The sequence below is a fragment of the Musca domestica genome, unplaced genomic scaffold, assembly GCF_030504385.1.
Source record: "Musca domestica strain aabys unplaced genomic scaffold, Musca_domestica.polishedcontigs.V.1.1 2, whole genome shotgun sequence".
Classification (NCBI taxonomy): Eukaryota; Metazoa; Arthropoda; class Insecta; order Diptera; family Muscidae; genus Musca; species Musca domestica.
In genome coordinates this window covers 18,079,065-18,095,446 of record NW_026712249.1, presented here as the reverse complement: position 1 = coordinate 18,095,446, position 16,382 = coordinate 18,079,065, and the positions used below count along the sequence as shown (strand labels likewise).

The 16,382-nt window shown below is 35.9% G+C and overlaps 2 protein-coding genes across 2 annotated transcripts in view; one reads left to right on the top strand and one right to left on the bottom strand.

The window, feature by feature from the left end:
* The window catches only part of LOC101901086 (uncharacterized), a gene marked incomplete at its 5' end in the record, with an annotated part of 109,298 nt that overhangs the window by 81,557 nt on the left and 11,359 nt on the right, over positions 1–16,382 (top strand). The window lies entirely within an intron of this gene.
* Positions 1–16,382, bottom strand: part of LOC101900906 (probable cytochrome P450 308a1) — a 29,848-nt gene that overhangs the window by 11,912 nt on the left and 1,554 nt on the right. The window contains exons 4-7 of the mRNA XM_005183376.4: positions 12,755–12,942; positions 12,080–12,338; positions 8,059–8,185; positions 7,738–7,882 (exon numbers count right to left, since the gene is read on the bottom strand). Of these exons, the coding sequence (XP_005183433.2) occupies positions 7,738–7,882; positions 8,059–8,185; positions 12,080–12,338; positions 12,755–12,942 (719 nt within the window). The remainder of the gene's footprint in view (positions 1–7,737; positions 7,883–8,058; positions 8,186–12,079; positions 12,339–12,754; positions 12,943–16,382) is intronic.

The following is a 16,382-nucleotide window of genomic DNA, read 5'->3' as shown; positions in this document are numbered from 1 at the left end:
GGACGCTTATATCTTCAATTTCCATAAAATTGAGCGATAATTCTTCAGAAAATGCAAAAAATTCCTAAGTCTGAAATTCTTTTCGACTATAAGGTCCACAGATTCGGAAAGTACTCCTCGAGACCTTTCATTTGAGCCCAGTCTCGATACCGCTTCATTTTTAGTTTCTGTTCTGTGGACGCTTTTATCTGCAATTTCCCTAAAATTGAGCGATAATTCTTCAGAAAATGCAAAAAATTTCTAAGTCTGAAATTCTTTTTTACTATAAGGTCCACAGATTCGGAAAGTACTCCTCGAGACCTTTCATTTGTGCCCAGCCTCGACACCGCTTCATTTTTAGTTTCTGTTCTGTGGACGCTTTTATCAGCAATTCCCCTAAAATTGAGCGATAATTCTTCAGAAAATGCAAAAAATTCCTAAGTCTGAAATTCTTTTCGACTATAAGGTCCACAGATTCGGAAAGTACTCCTCGAGACCTTTCATTTGTGCCCAGCCTCGACACCGCTTCATTTTTAGTTTCTGTTCTGTGGATGCTTTTATCTGCAATTTCCATAAAATTGAGCGATAATTCTTCAGAAAATGCAAAAAATTCCTAAGTCTGAAATTCTTTTTTACTATAAGGTCCACAGATTCGGAAAGTACTCCTCGAGACCTTTCATTTGTGCCCAGCCTCGACACCGCTTCATTTTTAGTTTCTGTTCTGTGGACGCTTTTATCTGCAATTCCCCTAAAATTGAGCGATAATTCTTCAGAAAATGCAAAAAATTCCTAAGTCTGAAATTCTTTTCGACTATAAGGCCCACAGATTCGGAAAGTACTCCTCGAGACCTTTCATTTGTGCCCAGCCTCGACACCGCTTCATTTTTAGTTTCTGTTCTGTGGATGCTTTTATCTGCAATTTCCATAAAATTGAGCGATAATTCTTCAGAAAATGCAAAAAATTCCTAAGTCTGAAATTCTTTTTGACTATAAGGCCCACAGATTCGGAAAGTACTCCTCGAGACCTTTCATTTGTGCCCAGCCTCGACACCGCTTCATTTTTAGTTTCTGTTCTGTGGACGCTTTTATCTGCAATTTCGCTAAAATTGAGCGATAATTCTTCAGAAAATGCAAAAAATTCCTAAGTCTGAAATTCTTTTTGACTATAAGGCCCACAGATTCGGAAAGTACTCCTCGAGACCTTTCATTTGTGCCCAGCCTCGACACCGCTTCATTTTTAGTTTCTGTTCTGTGGACGCTTATATCTTCAATTTCCATAAAATTGAGCGATAATTCTTCAGAAAATGCAAAAAATTCCTAAGTCTGAAATTCTTTTTGACTATAAGGCCCACAGATTCGGAAAGTACTCCTCGAGACCTTTCATTTGTGCCCAGCCTCGACACCGCTTCATTTTTAGTTTCTGTTCTGTGGACGCTTTTATCTGCAATTTCCATAAAATTGAGCGATAATTCATCAGAAAATGCAAAAAATTCCTAAGTCTGAAATTCTTTTTGACTATAAGGCCCACAGATTCGGAAAGTACTCCTCGAGACCTTTCATTTGTGCCCAGCCTCGACACCGCTTCATTTTTAGTTTCTGTTCTGTGGACGCTTATATCTTCAATTTCCATAAAATTGAGCGATAATTCTTCAGAAAATGCAAAAAATTCCTAAGTCTGAAATTCTTTTTGACTATAAGGCCCACAGATTCGGAAAGTACTCCTCGAGACCTTTCATTTGTGCCCAGTCTCGATACCGCTTCATTTTTAGTTTCTGTTCTGTTGACGCTTTTATCTGCAATTTCGCTAAAATTGAGCGATAATTCTTCAGAAAATGCAAAAAATTCCTAAGTCTGAAATTCTTTTTTACTATAAGGTCCACAGATTCGGAAAGTACTCCTCGAGACCTTTCATTTGTGCCCAGCCTCGACACCGCTTCATTTTTAGTTTCTGTTCTGTGGACGCTTTTATCTGCAATTCCCCTAAAATTGAGCGATAATTCTTCAGAAAATGCAAAAAATTCCTAAGTCTGAAATTCTTTTCGACTATAAGGTCCACAGATTCGGAAAGTACTCCTCGAGACCTTTCATTTGTGCCCAGCCTCGACACCGCTTCATTTTTAGTTTCTGTTCTGTGGACGCTTTTATCTTCAATTTCCATAAAATTGAGCGATAATTCTTCAGAAAATGCAAAAAATTCCTAAGTCTGAAATTCTTTTTGACTATAAGGCCCACAGATTCGGAAAGTACTCCTCGAGACCTTTCATTTGCGCCCAGCCTCGACACCGCTTCATTTTTAGTTTCTGTTCTGTGGATGCTTTTGTCTGCAATTTCCATAAAATTGTGTGATAATTCTTCAGAAAATGCAAAAAATTCCTAAGTCTGAAATTCTTTTTGACTATAAGGTCCACAGATTCGGAAAGTACTCCTCGAGACCTTTCATTTGTGCCCAGCTACGACACTGCTTCATTTTTAAATATTTTATTCTCGGTTTAAATGTAGAGTTAAGTGTTTCAAAGTTTTTCAACGTAAATTTTAATTAGGTTTTTATTTAGCGATTTCATTTTAAATTTGAAATTTGTAGGGAAAATTATGAAATTTGATGAAAACTAATATAATTTAGTTTACCTTTAATTTTCTCTGGTTTACTACTCCCTCTCTCTCTTTCTCTCTCTCTTTATTAACCCTTTGTGAACCGGAGAAAAAATCACCTTGGTTTGTGTCTTTGCTAATTAAATTTAAATTTATCTTGACGGACATCACGAAACAAGGGTTTTTTTTTTAATTAGAACTTTAAGGTTGAGAAAAGTTCTAAAATTGTACTAAACTTCTAAAACGGTTACGTGAACGGATAAAGCTATAAACTTGAAATTTGATATAAGAATCAAGGTTGAAAGGTAAAATTGATATATGAAGGTAGATTTGGAAAAGTGTACTAAGTGTGCAAAATGTATAAAATTGTACTAAATATAGAACAGTTTAGTTTTGGGGTGAATTTTCTTAATGTGATATTGTGTGAACAGATTGGGCTTGAAATTTGATATTTAGATTACTGATGCTATCTGTATTTGAGATTTGGTGGTGGTTTGGATATGTTACTTCAACTGTTCGAAAAGTACCAAATAGTACTAAGTTTAGTACTGGGTGAAGGGGTAGATATACAATTCTGAAATTTGATATTTAGATTACTGATGGAATCTGTGTTTGAGATTTAGCGGTGCTTTAGAAATGCGTTCTATATTTGTACGAAAAATACATAATAGTATCAAATCTTAAATCAAAAGAGGAATTTTCGCTGACGAAGTCCCTGGTCCATGCTTGTTACACATATAAATCCATTGTATACCAATCAGAGGTGGTAAACTTTGTATACAAATATCATTTGCTACGGCCAAAACTTGCCCGATCGAAATCACGGTTTTAAAACTTAGTTCTCTTTGCCACAAATTCGTTTCAGATAATTTGGAGTCGATCTAGGGTTGTCCGTCCGTATGTCCGACTGGTTGGTGTTCATGTTAACTCTCGAATATCATAGTATTATTGACAAACTTTAATGTAGTTCGGAGATGGGTAACATCGACCCGATATTTTCAAAGAAAATTATATTCCTCATGGAAAGAAATGGTACCTTAAGATTTTGAGCTAACGTTGTAAATGCTAATATTTTTGTCAATGAGAGGTGTTAAAATGGACAATATCGGCCCACTCCATAAAGTCTCTCCCCCACAAAGGATCAACATTTTGAATAATTATACCTCTTATAAAGTGTAAAATACGAGTCCAATGGTCTTCAAATTTCATACATGCCAATATTTTTATTAACACAAGATCCTGCGTGAAGGTGGAATATATCGGTTTTCTCCTGCTGGTACCTCTCCACAACGGGTCAGAATTTTGTATATCATGATTCCTTTCAAAAGCGGTACATCCCAATATTCCTATCACTGGAAGATCGTTACCTCCCCCACAAAGGATCAAAATTTTGAATAATTATAACTCTCATAAAAATTAACAACAACGGTCCACTCCATCAGGTACCTCCCCCACAAAGGATAAACATTTCGAATAGTTATAACTCATATAAAATGTAATGTAAAAGTCCGATTGTCTTAAAATTGCACACACCACAATATTTTTTTTAATCCAAGATCTGGTCCGAAGATGGAATATATCGGCACCAGCTCAAAATTTTAGATAACCAAAACGATTATAAGATCCTAAATAATCATCCGGTACTCTTCTTATTTCACACATCCCATTATTTCTACTAACACAAGATCTAGTTTGCAGATGTGATATATCTGTCCACTTCTTCTGGTCAAAATTTTTAATATCCATGAAGCTCATAAAACGCGATATTAACCTCTGACAAACTTGGTACATCTCTCTCTCTCTCTCTCTCTCTCTCTCTCTTATAAAAATTGTAGAGATAGGCCCTTTCCTTCTGGTATCCCTCCCACAAAGTGTTAAAGTTTTGAATAAACGAAACGATCACAAAAACCGAAATAAGCATCCGATTCTCTTTAAATTACACACATCACAATATTTTTATTGACCCAAGATCTGGTGTGAAGATGGGATATATCGGTCCAATCTTTCTGGTACTTCCCCCACAAAAGGTCAACACATTAAACATCCATTATGCCTATAAAACGCGAAATTAACATCCGATTCCATTCAAACTGGGTGCATCTCAATATTTCCGTAAACACAACCATTTCTTCTGGTACCTCCCCCACATAGGATTCAAGATTGTGTCATTATATATCTAAATTATTTAAATATTTTATCTAAATATTTTATCTCTACCAGAAATCTGATATGAATTTGAAATTTATGATTTCGCATACAATTGGATATAAATGTCCGATTTTCTTGTACTTTGCCTATACCAATACTTTTATTTTTATTAGATGAAGTATGCAAATGGAATTCTTCGGTCGACTATATCCAGTGCCTCACGCAGATATAAACATATTTTAAAAATTACCACATATCTCACATAAAGTGAAGGAAGCAGTCGATATAGTCCAAACCTGACACGTCGCAATATTTATATCATATTTAATTAGGTCCAATACCAAATGGACTATTTTGGTACATTCCTTCGGAACCTACTCCATAGAAGGTCAAGAATATGAAAAACCATAACAGAAGTCAACATATATGTAATCAATCGAACATTGGCTGAGGGTATAAATCTGTCAGCAAAACAGACTGATACTTTTTAATTAGTTTATATAAAAGTTATGGTCTATTTCATCCGCTTAATATTATTCGATGAGCATCAAACTTGTTAGGCTTCTGCCCAGACCTAAACTCCAGCCCCATTCAAGATCCCGAGTAGATTGGTCTACAGTTGTGACCTCTAGAACAATTTCAAACAGACTGACCGGCATACATACCTAGATCGACTCAGTTTGACGAGATGGGAAGATCCATATGTAATTGCCTATGTCTTGGACCAATATTTCGCGGTCTTACATAATTTTTGCCACAATCAAACTTATAATACCCCAAACACATAGTATTGTAGGGTATGAAAAGATACATATTTTTTATTATAATTTGTAATCACTCTACAGGTCGCAATTATGGCCCGATCTTCACGAAATTTAGAATGGAGGTGGGGCTAGAGCCAGGGTAATATTTAGTGGGTAAAATAGACAATAACATTTGTGTTAAATAAAAGTCAAATTTCCCATTAAATCGCTAATATTTTTAATCCCGGCGAAGTCACAAAGAGACGAACAGGTCAATTCTGACCGTAACATTGATGCCGATAGTAAATATATCAGATATATATAGCCAAATTTATACTATGTATATATACAAAGGAATGGGGTGTTAGCTACAATATCTCACGAATGGCTGGACCGATTTTGACAAATTTTGTCAATTCAGAATGCCCCCTTGACATTAAAGAATAAAATTTAAATAAATCGCATAAAAATATGCATATAATGATGTAAAAATAGATTTTGTAGTATTTTGTGACATTTTTTTTTTTTTTTCATATTTTTTATCGCATGCGATTTTTTCAATTTCACTTATAATACTGAAGTGTATATTTTGTAATATTTTTCACCTTACAGCACAGGTTAGGGTTTTTATATACAGGTTGCAATTATCGTCCGATACAATCAAGATTAGGCTCAAAAGGGCTAGGCCTATTATTTTTAAAGATGTCCACAATATATTTAGGGGTTGAAATGGACCAACATTTAAAAATGTTCCTAATTTTGCAGCCGTTACAAAGGTCACAAATAGAAACCAAAGGACACGAAATTTCGCATGAAGTTAGAGTTAGAGTAGCGGGTTGAATAGATCACTACTTTTGTGTGAAAGTATAACAAAATGTCCATTCTACCGAAACGCTGAAAACAACTTGCATTCGAAATCCAAAAAAAAAAAAAAATCCAAAATCCAAAAATAAACAAAAGGCGAACTTCTGTCTTTTTTATGCTGATTTCGTTGAAGAATATAGCCAAATATCGTAGACAAGCAAATAATATAGATGAGTGTAAACTTGGAGATACAGAGGTGCCTCTTGCTTTTGAAGATAATCGCAAAATATTTAGCGGTTCAAATAAACCAAAAAGAGAAAAATTTTCCTGATCGCACAATTGAAACCAATCGACGCGGAATTTTGCCTGAGAAGAAAGTTTAGGACAGGGAAGAAATTCTAGAATTTTGGATGACCATTGGATTTTACTGCACGACGAAGTGCGTAAATATTGGCCAATTTAGATTATATTTAGCTCAAAAATGGATCATAACTTTCGTGTGAAATTGTCTTGCATACCTAACAACACGACGGAGTACATAAATATTGGCAAAAGTCCCAACGACAACAAGCTAAGGGTAACATCTGGGAAGGGCTATATGACTCTATAATTTCAATCACGAAATCTTTCTTAACCGATTTGGACATAAGGGGACTTATAATATATTGTAGTGTTGTAGGATATCACATGGTCGGCCCCGCACTACTATAGCCTTTGCTTACTTGTTTTTCCTTAAATCTATCGTCTAAACCGCCGCATTAAATAGCATAAAGTTATATTTGGATTTCGGAAGGCCACACTTAGTGTTTCCCAAATGACTTACCCACACTTTCCTAAAATAATTACACTTTGAAACAATTTTTTTGCCACCATTAGAATCTGTGCCGGTTTGTATTTAACCACAAATTTGACTTATAAATACCGAAATGAAAGCGAAAAAAGTTCGAATTGTTTATTTTATCATAAACACCCTGCGGAAAGGCGGTGGTGTAAAGGACAATATGGAGAAAAAACAAACAATTTTTTTTGTTTCATATTTGATATAAGCTCTCACACTCCCTCTCTTTCCCTCACTCCATGCTTAAAGACATTAGCATAGCTGGTGTACTTTCCATAAAGTGGCTAAATGTAAAAATTATGGAATTTTTTGTGCTCACTAGGAAGCCAGGCTCTGTCCGTTACCCATTTCCTCTCTCCCTTCTCCTCCCCTCACCAATACCAATAACACTCTATCTTTCCTAAATTAGTTGCTAAGTACGGTGAAAATGTTCATGTACACATGTATGCGAGCAATTGTGCGAACTTTGTCATGCTTTTCGGATTTTCATATTTTTCCCATCCATTTTTTTTTCTCAACAAAAATTTTCCATTTCTATTAACGCACAGACACACACAAACAAAGTTTACCACACACACATATATAGAATACAATCCACTAAAACATAACATAAGTTAAAAAATATATAGGACTTACTAGTGGACAGCTTTTACCGGAACTATGCAGACCATACCCTCTGGTACCCAAAAAGATTGACCTCCTCGATGTTGGGCCGGTAATTCAAAGGATTTCGTACAATGTTTTAGTAAAGCCATCATTGGGGCGTGTAGGCGAAGTGTTTCTGAAAAGACCAAAAAAAACCGAAAGGAATGTCACATAAAAAAGTGCCATTAACAGGGTAAGTTTCCATAACTTTCCGAAACTTAAATCAAATTAAATTGGTTATATGTGTATGTGTGTGTATGAGTGAGAGGTTTTATGTGAGCTCGAAGAAAAAAAAAAATAAATGTCACCCACCGTACATCGTAGCTTCCAAGTAGGACATTTCCTGCAAGGCCTCATAACATAGTTTGCCATCGTAGCGTTTTAAAACTTCATCGATTTCGTTTAAAACTTTTTGCTGTTCCAAAGGATTTATGGCATACTAAAAATTGTTGTGCAGCGTAATGGAGGAGGCAAAAGCGAACCCAAAAAAAAAAAAGAAAAGAGAAAAATAAAAACGAAAAAAAAACACAAAATCGAAACATTAATGGAAAGTTATGACCATAAATAAGAGAAAGGGTGATGGCGTGACAATATGATGGGATTTGTAAATAATCCATACAATTTCGTATGAGAATGGTTCTTTTTGAAAACTTGTTTGCACTGATTTTTGGGATTTTATATTCTTAGGGCCATAATTCGTTGCCAAATAATGAGGTATTAAAAGTGTTTTATGTTATTTTCCGAATATTTTTATGGACAATTTGTCAGTTTGTTAGACAAAGTTTAAATTGCAGGATTTCCGTTGAGCTGTTAATAGCATGTGACTTAAGTTTTGATTCATTTATTTTAAAAATGTCATAAATATTTGTGTTAACAATGGAAGGTCGTAGTCAACGGAGGATATCATGCACTGCCACCTATACTGCTACCAAAATTATAAAAATCCGTGCCAAGAGATTTTTTATAGAAAGAACAATATGTCATGAACAATAGTTGTATCCTTAGGTTTATGGCTACAGGGGTTATATATCAATTGATAAGGCCAAAATATGCCTTATCGCAATAAAGTTGTTAGATCCAAATCATCTTTGAAGGAAAATCGTTTTTAGGACATTAGAAGTCAATCTGGCTATGTCTAGCGGTCCGTCTTTTTTTTATAGCCAACTGGTAGGCGCGAAGCAATATCGATGGAAGTATGAGATTCGGTCCAAACTTGATACATGACACTGTGCGACAAAATTATTTTTTATACCCTGCACCACACAGTGGTAAGGGCAATATGTCTTTGGGCATTTGTTTGTGACATGGAGAAGGAAGCGAGATAGACCAACAGTTACTTTTGAAGATCTTCATAGAATCACTTTCTGAGTCGGATGGAGATATCGAGGAGGCGAGATCTGTATAGAATCACTTTCTGAGTTGATTTATAAATGACAGTCCGTCTGCCCGTCCGTCAGTCCATGTATTTTTGTGAACAAAAAGCAGGTCACATTTATTATACGATTGAGATGAAATTTTCCAAACAATATTTGTTTGGCCCAAGGACCAAAAATTGGTAAAAATCGGTTCAAATTTAGATATAGCTTACATATATATCTTCAACCAATTCCAGGTTAATTGTGCACCAAATGGCCAATATCAGTCCAGATGACCTAAATTTTGGCACATCCGAGAGAATTCAGTCTAGAAGCAAAAACATCAAATTTTGTGAAAATCGGTTCTGATATAACTATAGCTCCCATATATTTGTTTCATCCGATTTTTGGTTTTAAGTCCCTCACATGCGTAACATGCACTCCACAAGAATGATATTTGGTACCGAACATCAGATACTGCTCGAAAATACCTCTGTCAAATTTTATCGAGATCGGTTCAGACTAGGATATAGCTTTCATATCCATCTTTATCCGATATCAGGTTTATTGTGCATCAAATGGCAAATATCAGCCCAAACGGACCGGAATTTTCTCCAATATATAACCTTTTCCGATTTCAGGTTTTTTTGCGCCAAATGGCTAATATCAGTCCAAATGGACTGAAATGCATTCAGTCTAAAAGCAGACGCTTAAAATTTTGGTGAAAAATCTCTGCCAAATGTTATCGAGTTTGGTTCATTTTTTTTTAATAAACCGAGTTCAGGCAGCAATGGGGCGCAATAATAGCCGATCGTCGCTCTCCGCTAGTATTAATCGTGCCATCAGAATGAATACCGAATATTATCGCGAAAATATTCTGGAGGGTGTATTAAAGCCTTGGGCACGCAAACATTTTGGCCGCAAACCTTTGACATTCCAAAAAGAATGGTTACAAAATGAGGTTCCTCGCTTCATTTCCAGCGAACAATGGCCACAAAAATCTCCGGATACCAATTCGTTGGACTATTGTGTCTGGAGTATTTTGGAATGCAAGGTTGGCACTAAAAAATACCAAAGTGTCGATCACCTCAAACAAGCTCTTCGTCGGGAATGGATCAAAAAGCCGCAGACCAACATTCGGGCAGCTTGTGACGGTTTCATTGCCCGTTTGAAGGCCATAATTCGTAACAAAGGTGACCAATTTAAATAAATCTAACAATATATAATAAAGGTCGAATTAAATATCTAAAAATCAAATAACTATTCTAAAATTTAATGCTATTTCCGACCTTTTTTGCTTTCATTCAATAATATTAAAAAGAAATATGTAAAAATTATGGCGTTTGACTTTGTTGCAGTTCTTTTTATCTCACCCTGTAGATGTCACCCTTAGTGTCTGCTGTAAAGATATGGAGGTGGTTTTGGAAATGTGTACTATAATTTTACGAAAAATACTAAATGGTACTAAATTTGTTATTGGGTGAAGGGATAGGGCGAGGATTTGCAAAATTTGATATTGAGGTCTCTATTAGTATCAGGAATTGAGATATGGAGGTGTTTTTTCAAATGTGTACTAAAAATATTAAATGTTGCTAATTGTGGATTAATGTTGGTGTCTAGGATGGAGAGATATAGATTGTTTTGGATATGCGTATTAAGTATTAATAGCGGGTACTTGCTAGTGAAAAATAAATTTTGTATAATATTATTGCCTATGATCCCGTTTAAAGGACCTCTAAACCTAATTTTTTAAAAGCTACCAAAAGGCCACTTGTGCTTTATTTGAGGGATAAAATTTTTGACCAAAATAATCCTCGTAATCTTATCAATAATATTGTCAAAGTACTATATATCAACAAGTTAAAAAGCAGTAAGGTCGGCCGGGCCGAGCTTTGAATACCCTCCACCATTTGGAACGAATTTAAAAATTTTCGAAAAAATAAAATCCGTTAAAAGTTCTGTTGAAATATATTGGAGTCTCTACGACGTGAACATGAATAGGCTTTGTTTGTCATAAGACATTACCATATTCAAATTCGAAACTTGAAATAAACGGTGAATAATGTAGCTAAAATCATCAAAATACCATACTTAGGGAGGTACCGATATATCAGAGCTATACCACAACCTGGATTTGCATAGAAACTTTTCTGTTACAGACTGTAGCATCCATTACGAACTTCAAATACGACATACGCATGTATAGACAACTTTCTGTCATGGGCTGTAGTATCCAATACGAACTTCAAATACCAAATTTGAAGCAATTCCGGTAAATAATGTCGCACTATCATCAAAATAGCGAATATCGGGAGGTACTATTATGTGGAGACTATACGAAGACGTGGACCTGCACAGACAATTTTCTGTCTTAGACTGGAATATGAACTTCAAATACCGAATTTGAAATAATTCCGGTGAATAATGTTGTTAAAATCATCAAAATACTGAATATCCGGAGGTACCGTTATATGGGAGCTGTATGAAAACGTGGACTTGCATGGCCCATTTACGAACTTAACCTGCCTACTGGCAAAATATATATGTCTGCAAAATTTAATCCTTCTATCTCAATTCGTCCGAATGATAGCGTGATTACAACAGACAGACACACAGACAAACAGACGACATCGCGGATTTCAATGAATCCTATTCCGAAAATATCAACAAATTTAGAAAAGTGGAGAACTGGTCCCCTATATTCTGGTTAATTTGTGATGTAAACTTTCAAAACGCCGATATACGTGTCTTCCGTTTTTAAGTTCAACTTTCATGAATTTATTTCTGCAATTATTTGTTGTGTTATCCAGTATCATTTTAACTCTCTATAGTCTTACAATTTACCCAATATACCTTTTATCACACCAAAATATCGCAAGAAACTGGAAATCTTACTTCCATGGCAAACCCATCACATCTGCAAAAACATTTTTACTATTCGCCTCCCCTTTCTTTTTTTTACCCTCTCCTTTACTTACCTGATACAAAGCGAATGCCATTAAGGACGATGAAGTTTCGAAACCTTCAAGTAAAAATGTACTACAATGACCCACTATCGTTGCCTTATCGACCGGTTCATTTTGTTTTCGTTTGTTTTCAATTAACCATTGAATAAAATCGCTGTGTTCGATTTTCTCGAGGCATTTGGTTTCTTCTTTTTCTTCTTTGTCAAGGCGTAAACTTAAAATATTCATAATTATACTGTGTAACCAGTTGGCAACATTTTTCGGGAAATAACTGCAATGAAGGGAAATAATAAGAAAACAATAAATATGTTAAGCATAATGGTAGGTGAAGGATGAAGAGTGGGGAAGATAATAAATACCACCCAGATTTAAAGAAGTAAGACAATAAATGTGCACTTTTTCCCAGGAAATGTGGAAATAATTACAAGGACATTTGTCAGAGGCGAAATGTTGACAATTATCATTGTCCTCTTCTCCTCTGTGGGTATTTCACTGTACTGCTGGCGATGAGGATTACTGATATTCAGAAGATAAGGATTATCAATGTTCACACCAGGAATGTTTCACTTGGAAGACATTATTAACACAATCTTACGCAGGGGTGTTGGGTGTTTTTAAAATGAAATGGGTCCCCCTTAATTATCTTTCACGGTATTTCCAATACCATTTTCTCTTCCAATTACTTACGTGTACTTTATAAGATTACCCAATGTGGGGGAAAACAGCAAAACGACAGAATCCAATAGACTGTAGGGATTCGGCATGAAAATATGTTCCACCAAGGTTGTAAAATCCGAATTTGTATTCGTAAATGTTTGACCATCCAATCCATAGGCTGAGGAAGCAATAACGTCCAGTGTATATTTTGAAAATAACTATAAATTTAATTGAAATATAAAATGTTAGTGCGAGATCAATATAAGTATTCAAAAAATCTATATTGAGATTACTTTATTTTTTGGAAATTTTTGAAATAAATGGCTACAAGAGATACTAAAAAGTAAAAAGTCCGGCCGAGCCGAAATTTTAATATCCTTCAAAATTTCAAATACAAAATTTCAGACAATTCCGGTGAAGAAAATTGGGGAAACCATCAGAATACCGAATACAGGGTGGTTCCGTAATGTATGGGAGATATACCACAATGTGGACCTATATTAACTGTTTTTTTTTTTCAAAGGGGGTTAGGACCCTGTAACAACCCTCAAATTCGTTGAAAAATGTAGCCTCTTTGTCCATCTTCAAACTCGACCTAAGTTCAGACCCGAAACACGGAAGATAGCGTGAATTTTATGCTGATTACGAATATATATACTTTGCTGATCATGAATATATATCTGAAATGCTAACTTTGATGATATACAAACGGAATGGCAAAGTTAACATGCCCTCCAAATTATGCTGGAGGTTATAAAAATCCCCAATACTTGCATAACACTCAGTCACTGATAAGCAAAATTAATGTGAAAATGGACCGGTCGAAAATGAATCTCAAAAAACTTTTCGAAAACCTTTATTGTTCCAAATCGTTTTTTTTTTACCAAGCAAGGAAATATAGGCTCATTTCCTCTGCCTTACCTTTTCTATAAATAGCCAACATTTTGACTAGTCATAATATAATGGGTACAATCCGTACAGGTCAAAATTTTCTCTTTCATTAAACGTCCCCAAACTCATTACTATGCAGAACAATGCACTATACTGACCACCTCCCTCTTGAAAACTCCCTCATATGGCGGAGAATTTAAGGAAATCTTAAATGTACATAGATGTCATATTTCAGTATGACGGTCAAAGTCACAGGCTGCCCGAATGTTGTTCTGTGGTATTTTGGCCCATTCCCGGCGAAGCGCTTGCTTGAGGTGATCGATACTTTGGTATTTTGAGTGTCAACCGTGCTTTCCAAAGTACTCCAGACACAATAGTCCAATGGGTTGGTATTTGGAGATTTTGGTGGTCATTGTGCGCTGGAAATGAAGCGAGGAACCTCATTTTATCACCACTCTTGGGTGGCGCGTGCTGAGTTTGATGGTGGTGACTCCTGTTGGAATGTCCAAGGTCTACGGCCAAAATGTTTGCATGCCCAAGGCTTTAATACACCCTCCAGAATATTTTCGCGATAATATAAGGCATTTATTCTGATGCCACGGTCAACTAATATGAGATGAGAGCAACCATCGACTGTTATGGCGGCCCAAACCATCACAATGGCCGGCGCTTGAGTTCTGGTGGCCAACCGAAGATTCACATTTTCAGCTAGGCAAGTAAACACGAGCAGATCATTTTGTTTGTTTACAAACTGCTGAACAACGAATGTTTTCTCATCGGAGAAAAACAAATTCGGCAGTTCACCACTTTCGGCCAAGCGAAGCAACTCTTTAGCTCTTTTGAGTCAATTTTTTCCGTTGCGGTGTAAGTTCTTGCACTTTTTGGAATTTCAATGGCTTTACCCCGAGCTTATTTTTCAATATTTGCCGAATGGAATATTGCGATATGTTCAGCTCACGAGCCATTTTTCGGCCACTTCGACGCTGGTTTCGATCAAGTCGCTTCTTAACTTTTCGAACCATTTCTGCTTGTGTTGCTGTTTTCTTCCCTCCACTTTCTTTGATGTTGGACTACGCTACAAGTATCACAGTAACGAGCGATGGTACGAGACACAAAAGATTTATTCACATTTAAATGCTGGAGTGCTCTAACGATAGCCACATGTGGTTCTCCAGCCAAATATAAAGAAATCACACTATCACGCTTGAATTCCATCACGAATAATTTTTTTCTGGAAAATTCTCACCAAAATGCTTTTGTTCGCTTTTAAACAATATAATGAGCTGTCACTGGAATAATTTAAACAGCTGTCGGGCGAGTGGCTTAGAAATGACAGCAGTCTGAAGTTGGTTGCAATTTTTTCATCTCACCCTGTACACCCTCAGACACTATCCATATATTTTAATATATTGGGAGAGGTACGAGGAGGGGTGAATCGATATATATTATTTTCATACCAGATCTTTCGTTAGTAAAAATATTGGGACGTCTGAAGTTTTGAATGAATCGGATGTTTATTTCGAATTTTATGCAAGTTTAGCTTATTCAAAAATGTGACTCTTTGTGGTGGAGGTATCAGAAGGTATAGGCCGATGTATCTAATATTCACTTTTCAGCTTTTATTTTAGTAGAAATATTGAGATGTTAAAATTTGAAGACAATAAAAAAATTGAATCACTGACAAAAAAATATTGGGATTTGCAAAGTTTTCCGTAAAATCGAATGATCCTTTACCTTTATATGAGGTCAATTATTTACCGTGAAAATTTTGAGCTTTTGTGGGAGAGGTACCAGAAGAAGTGGGCCGATGTTGTTCATCTCCAAATTTGACAACATAATATCACGATTTACCAATTTTGGTTCGAATTGGATATTCCCTTTGAGAGTTATCGTGTGAACCAGCAAGATAGATGGACGGACGGACACCCCTTGATCGACTCCAAATGCCCGAAATGTACTTGGTCCAAGATACCTAGTTTCTAAAACCTTTATTTCGATGAGACACCTTTTTGGCCGTATCAAATTATGGCTATGGGTATAAAAATACCGACCATATTAACACTTACCGACATTGTGCCATTTTGTACTTTTTCGTACTTTAAATGCCCCTTAAGCAACAATTTTGTTATACCCTCCACCATCCTATGGAGGGTATATTTACTTTGTCATTCCGTTTTTAACCCCTCGAAATACTCATGTCAGACCCAACAAAGTATATATATTCTTGATCAGCTTAAAATTCTAAGTCGATTTAGCGATGTCCGTCTGTCTGTCTGTGTGTCTGTCCGTCCGTCTGTATGTCTGTTGTAATCACGCTATCTTTCGAACAAATTGAGAGAAATGTTGCACACATGTATATTTTGCCATTAGGCAGGTTAAGTTCGTAAATGGGCCATGTAGGTCTAAGTTATCATATAGCCCCCATATAACGGTACCTCCCGATATTCGGTATTTTGATGATTTTAGCGACATCATTCACCGGAATTGTTTCAAATTTGGTATTTGAAGTTCGTAATGAATACTACAGTCTAAGATAGAAAATTGTCTGTGCAAGTCCACGTCTTCGTATAGCCCCCATATAACGATATCTCCCTTTATTCGGTATTTTGATGATTTTAGCGACATTATTCACCGAAATTGTTTCAAATTTGGTATTTAAAGTTCGAAATGGATACTACATCCTAAGACAGAAAATTGTATGTGCAGGTCCACGTCTTCGTATAGCCCCCATATAACGATATCTCCCTTTATTCGGTATTTTGATAAT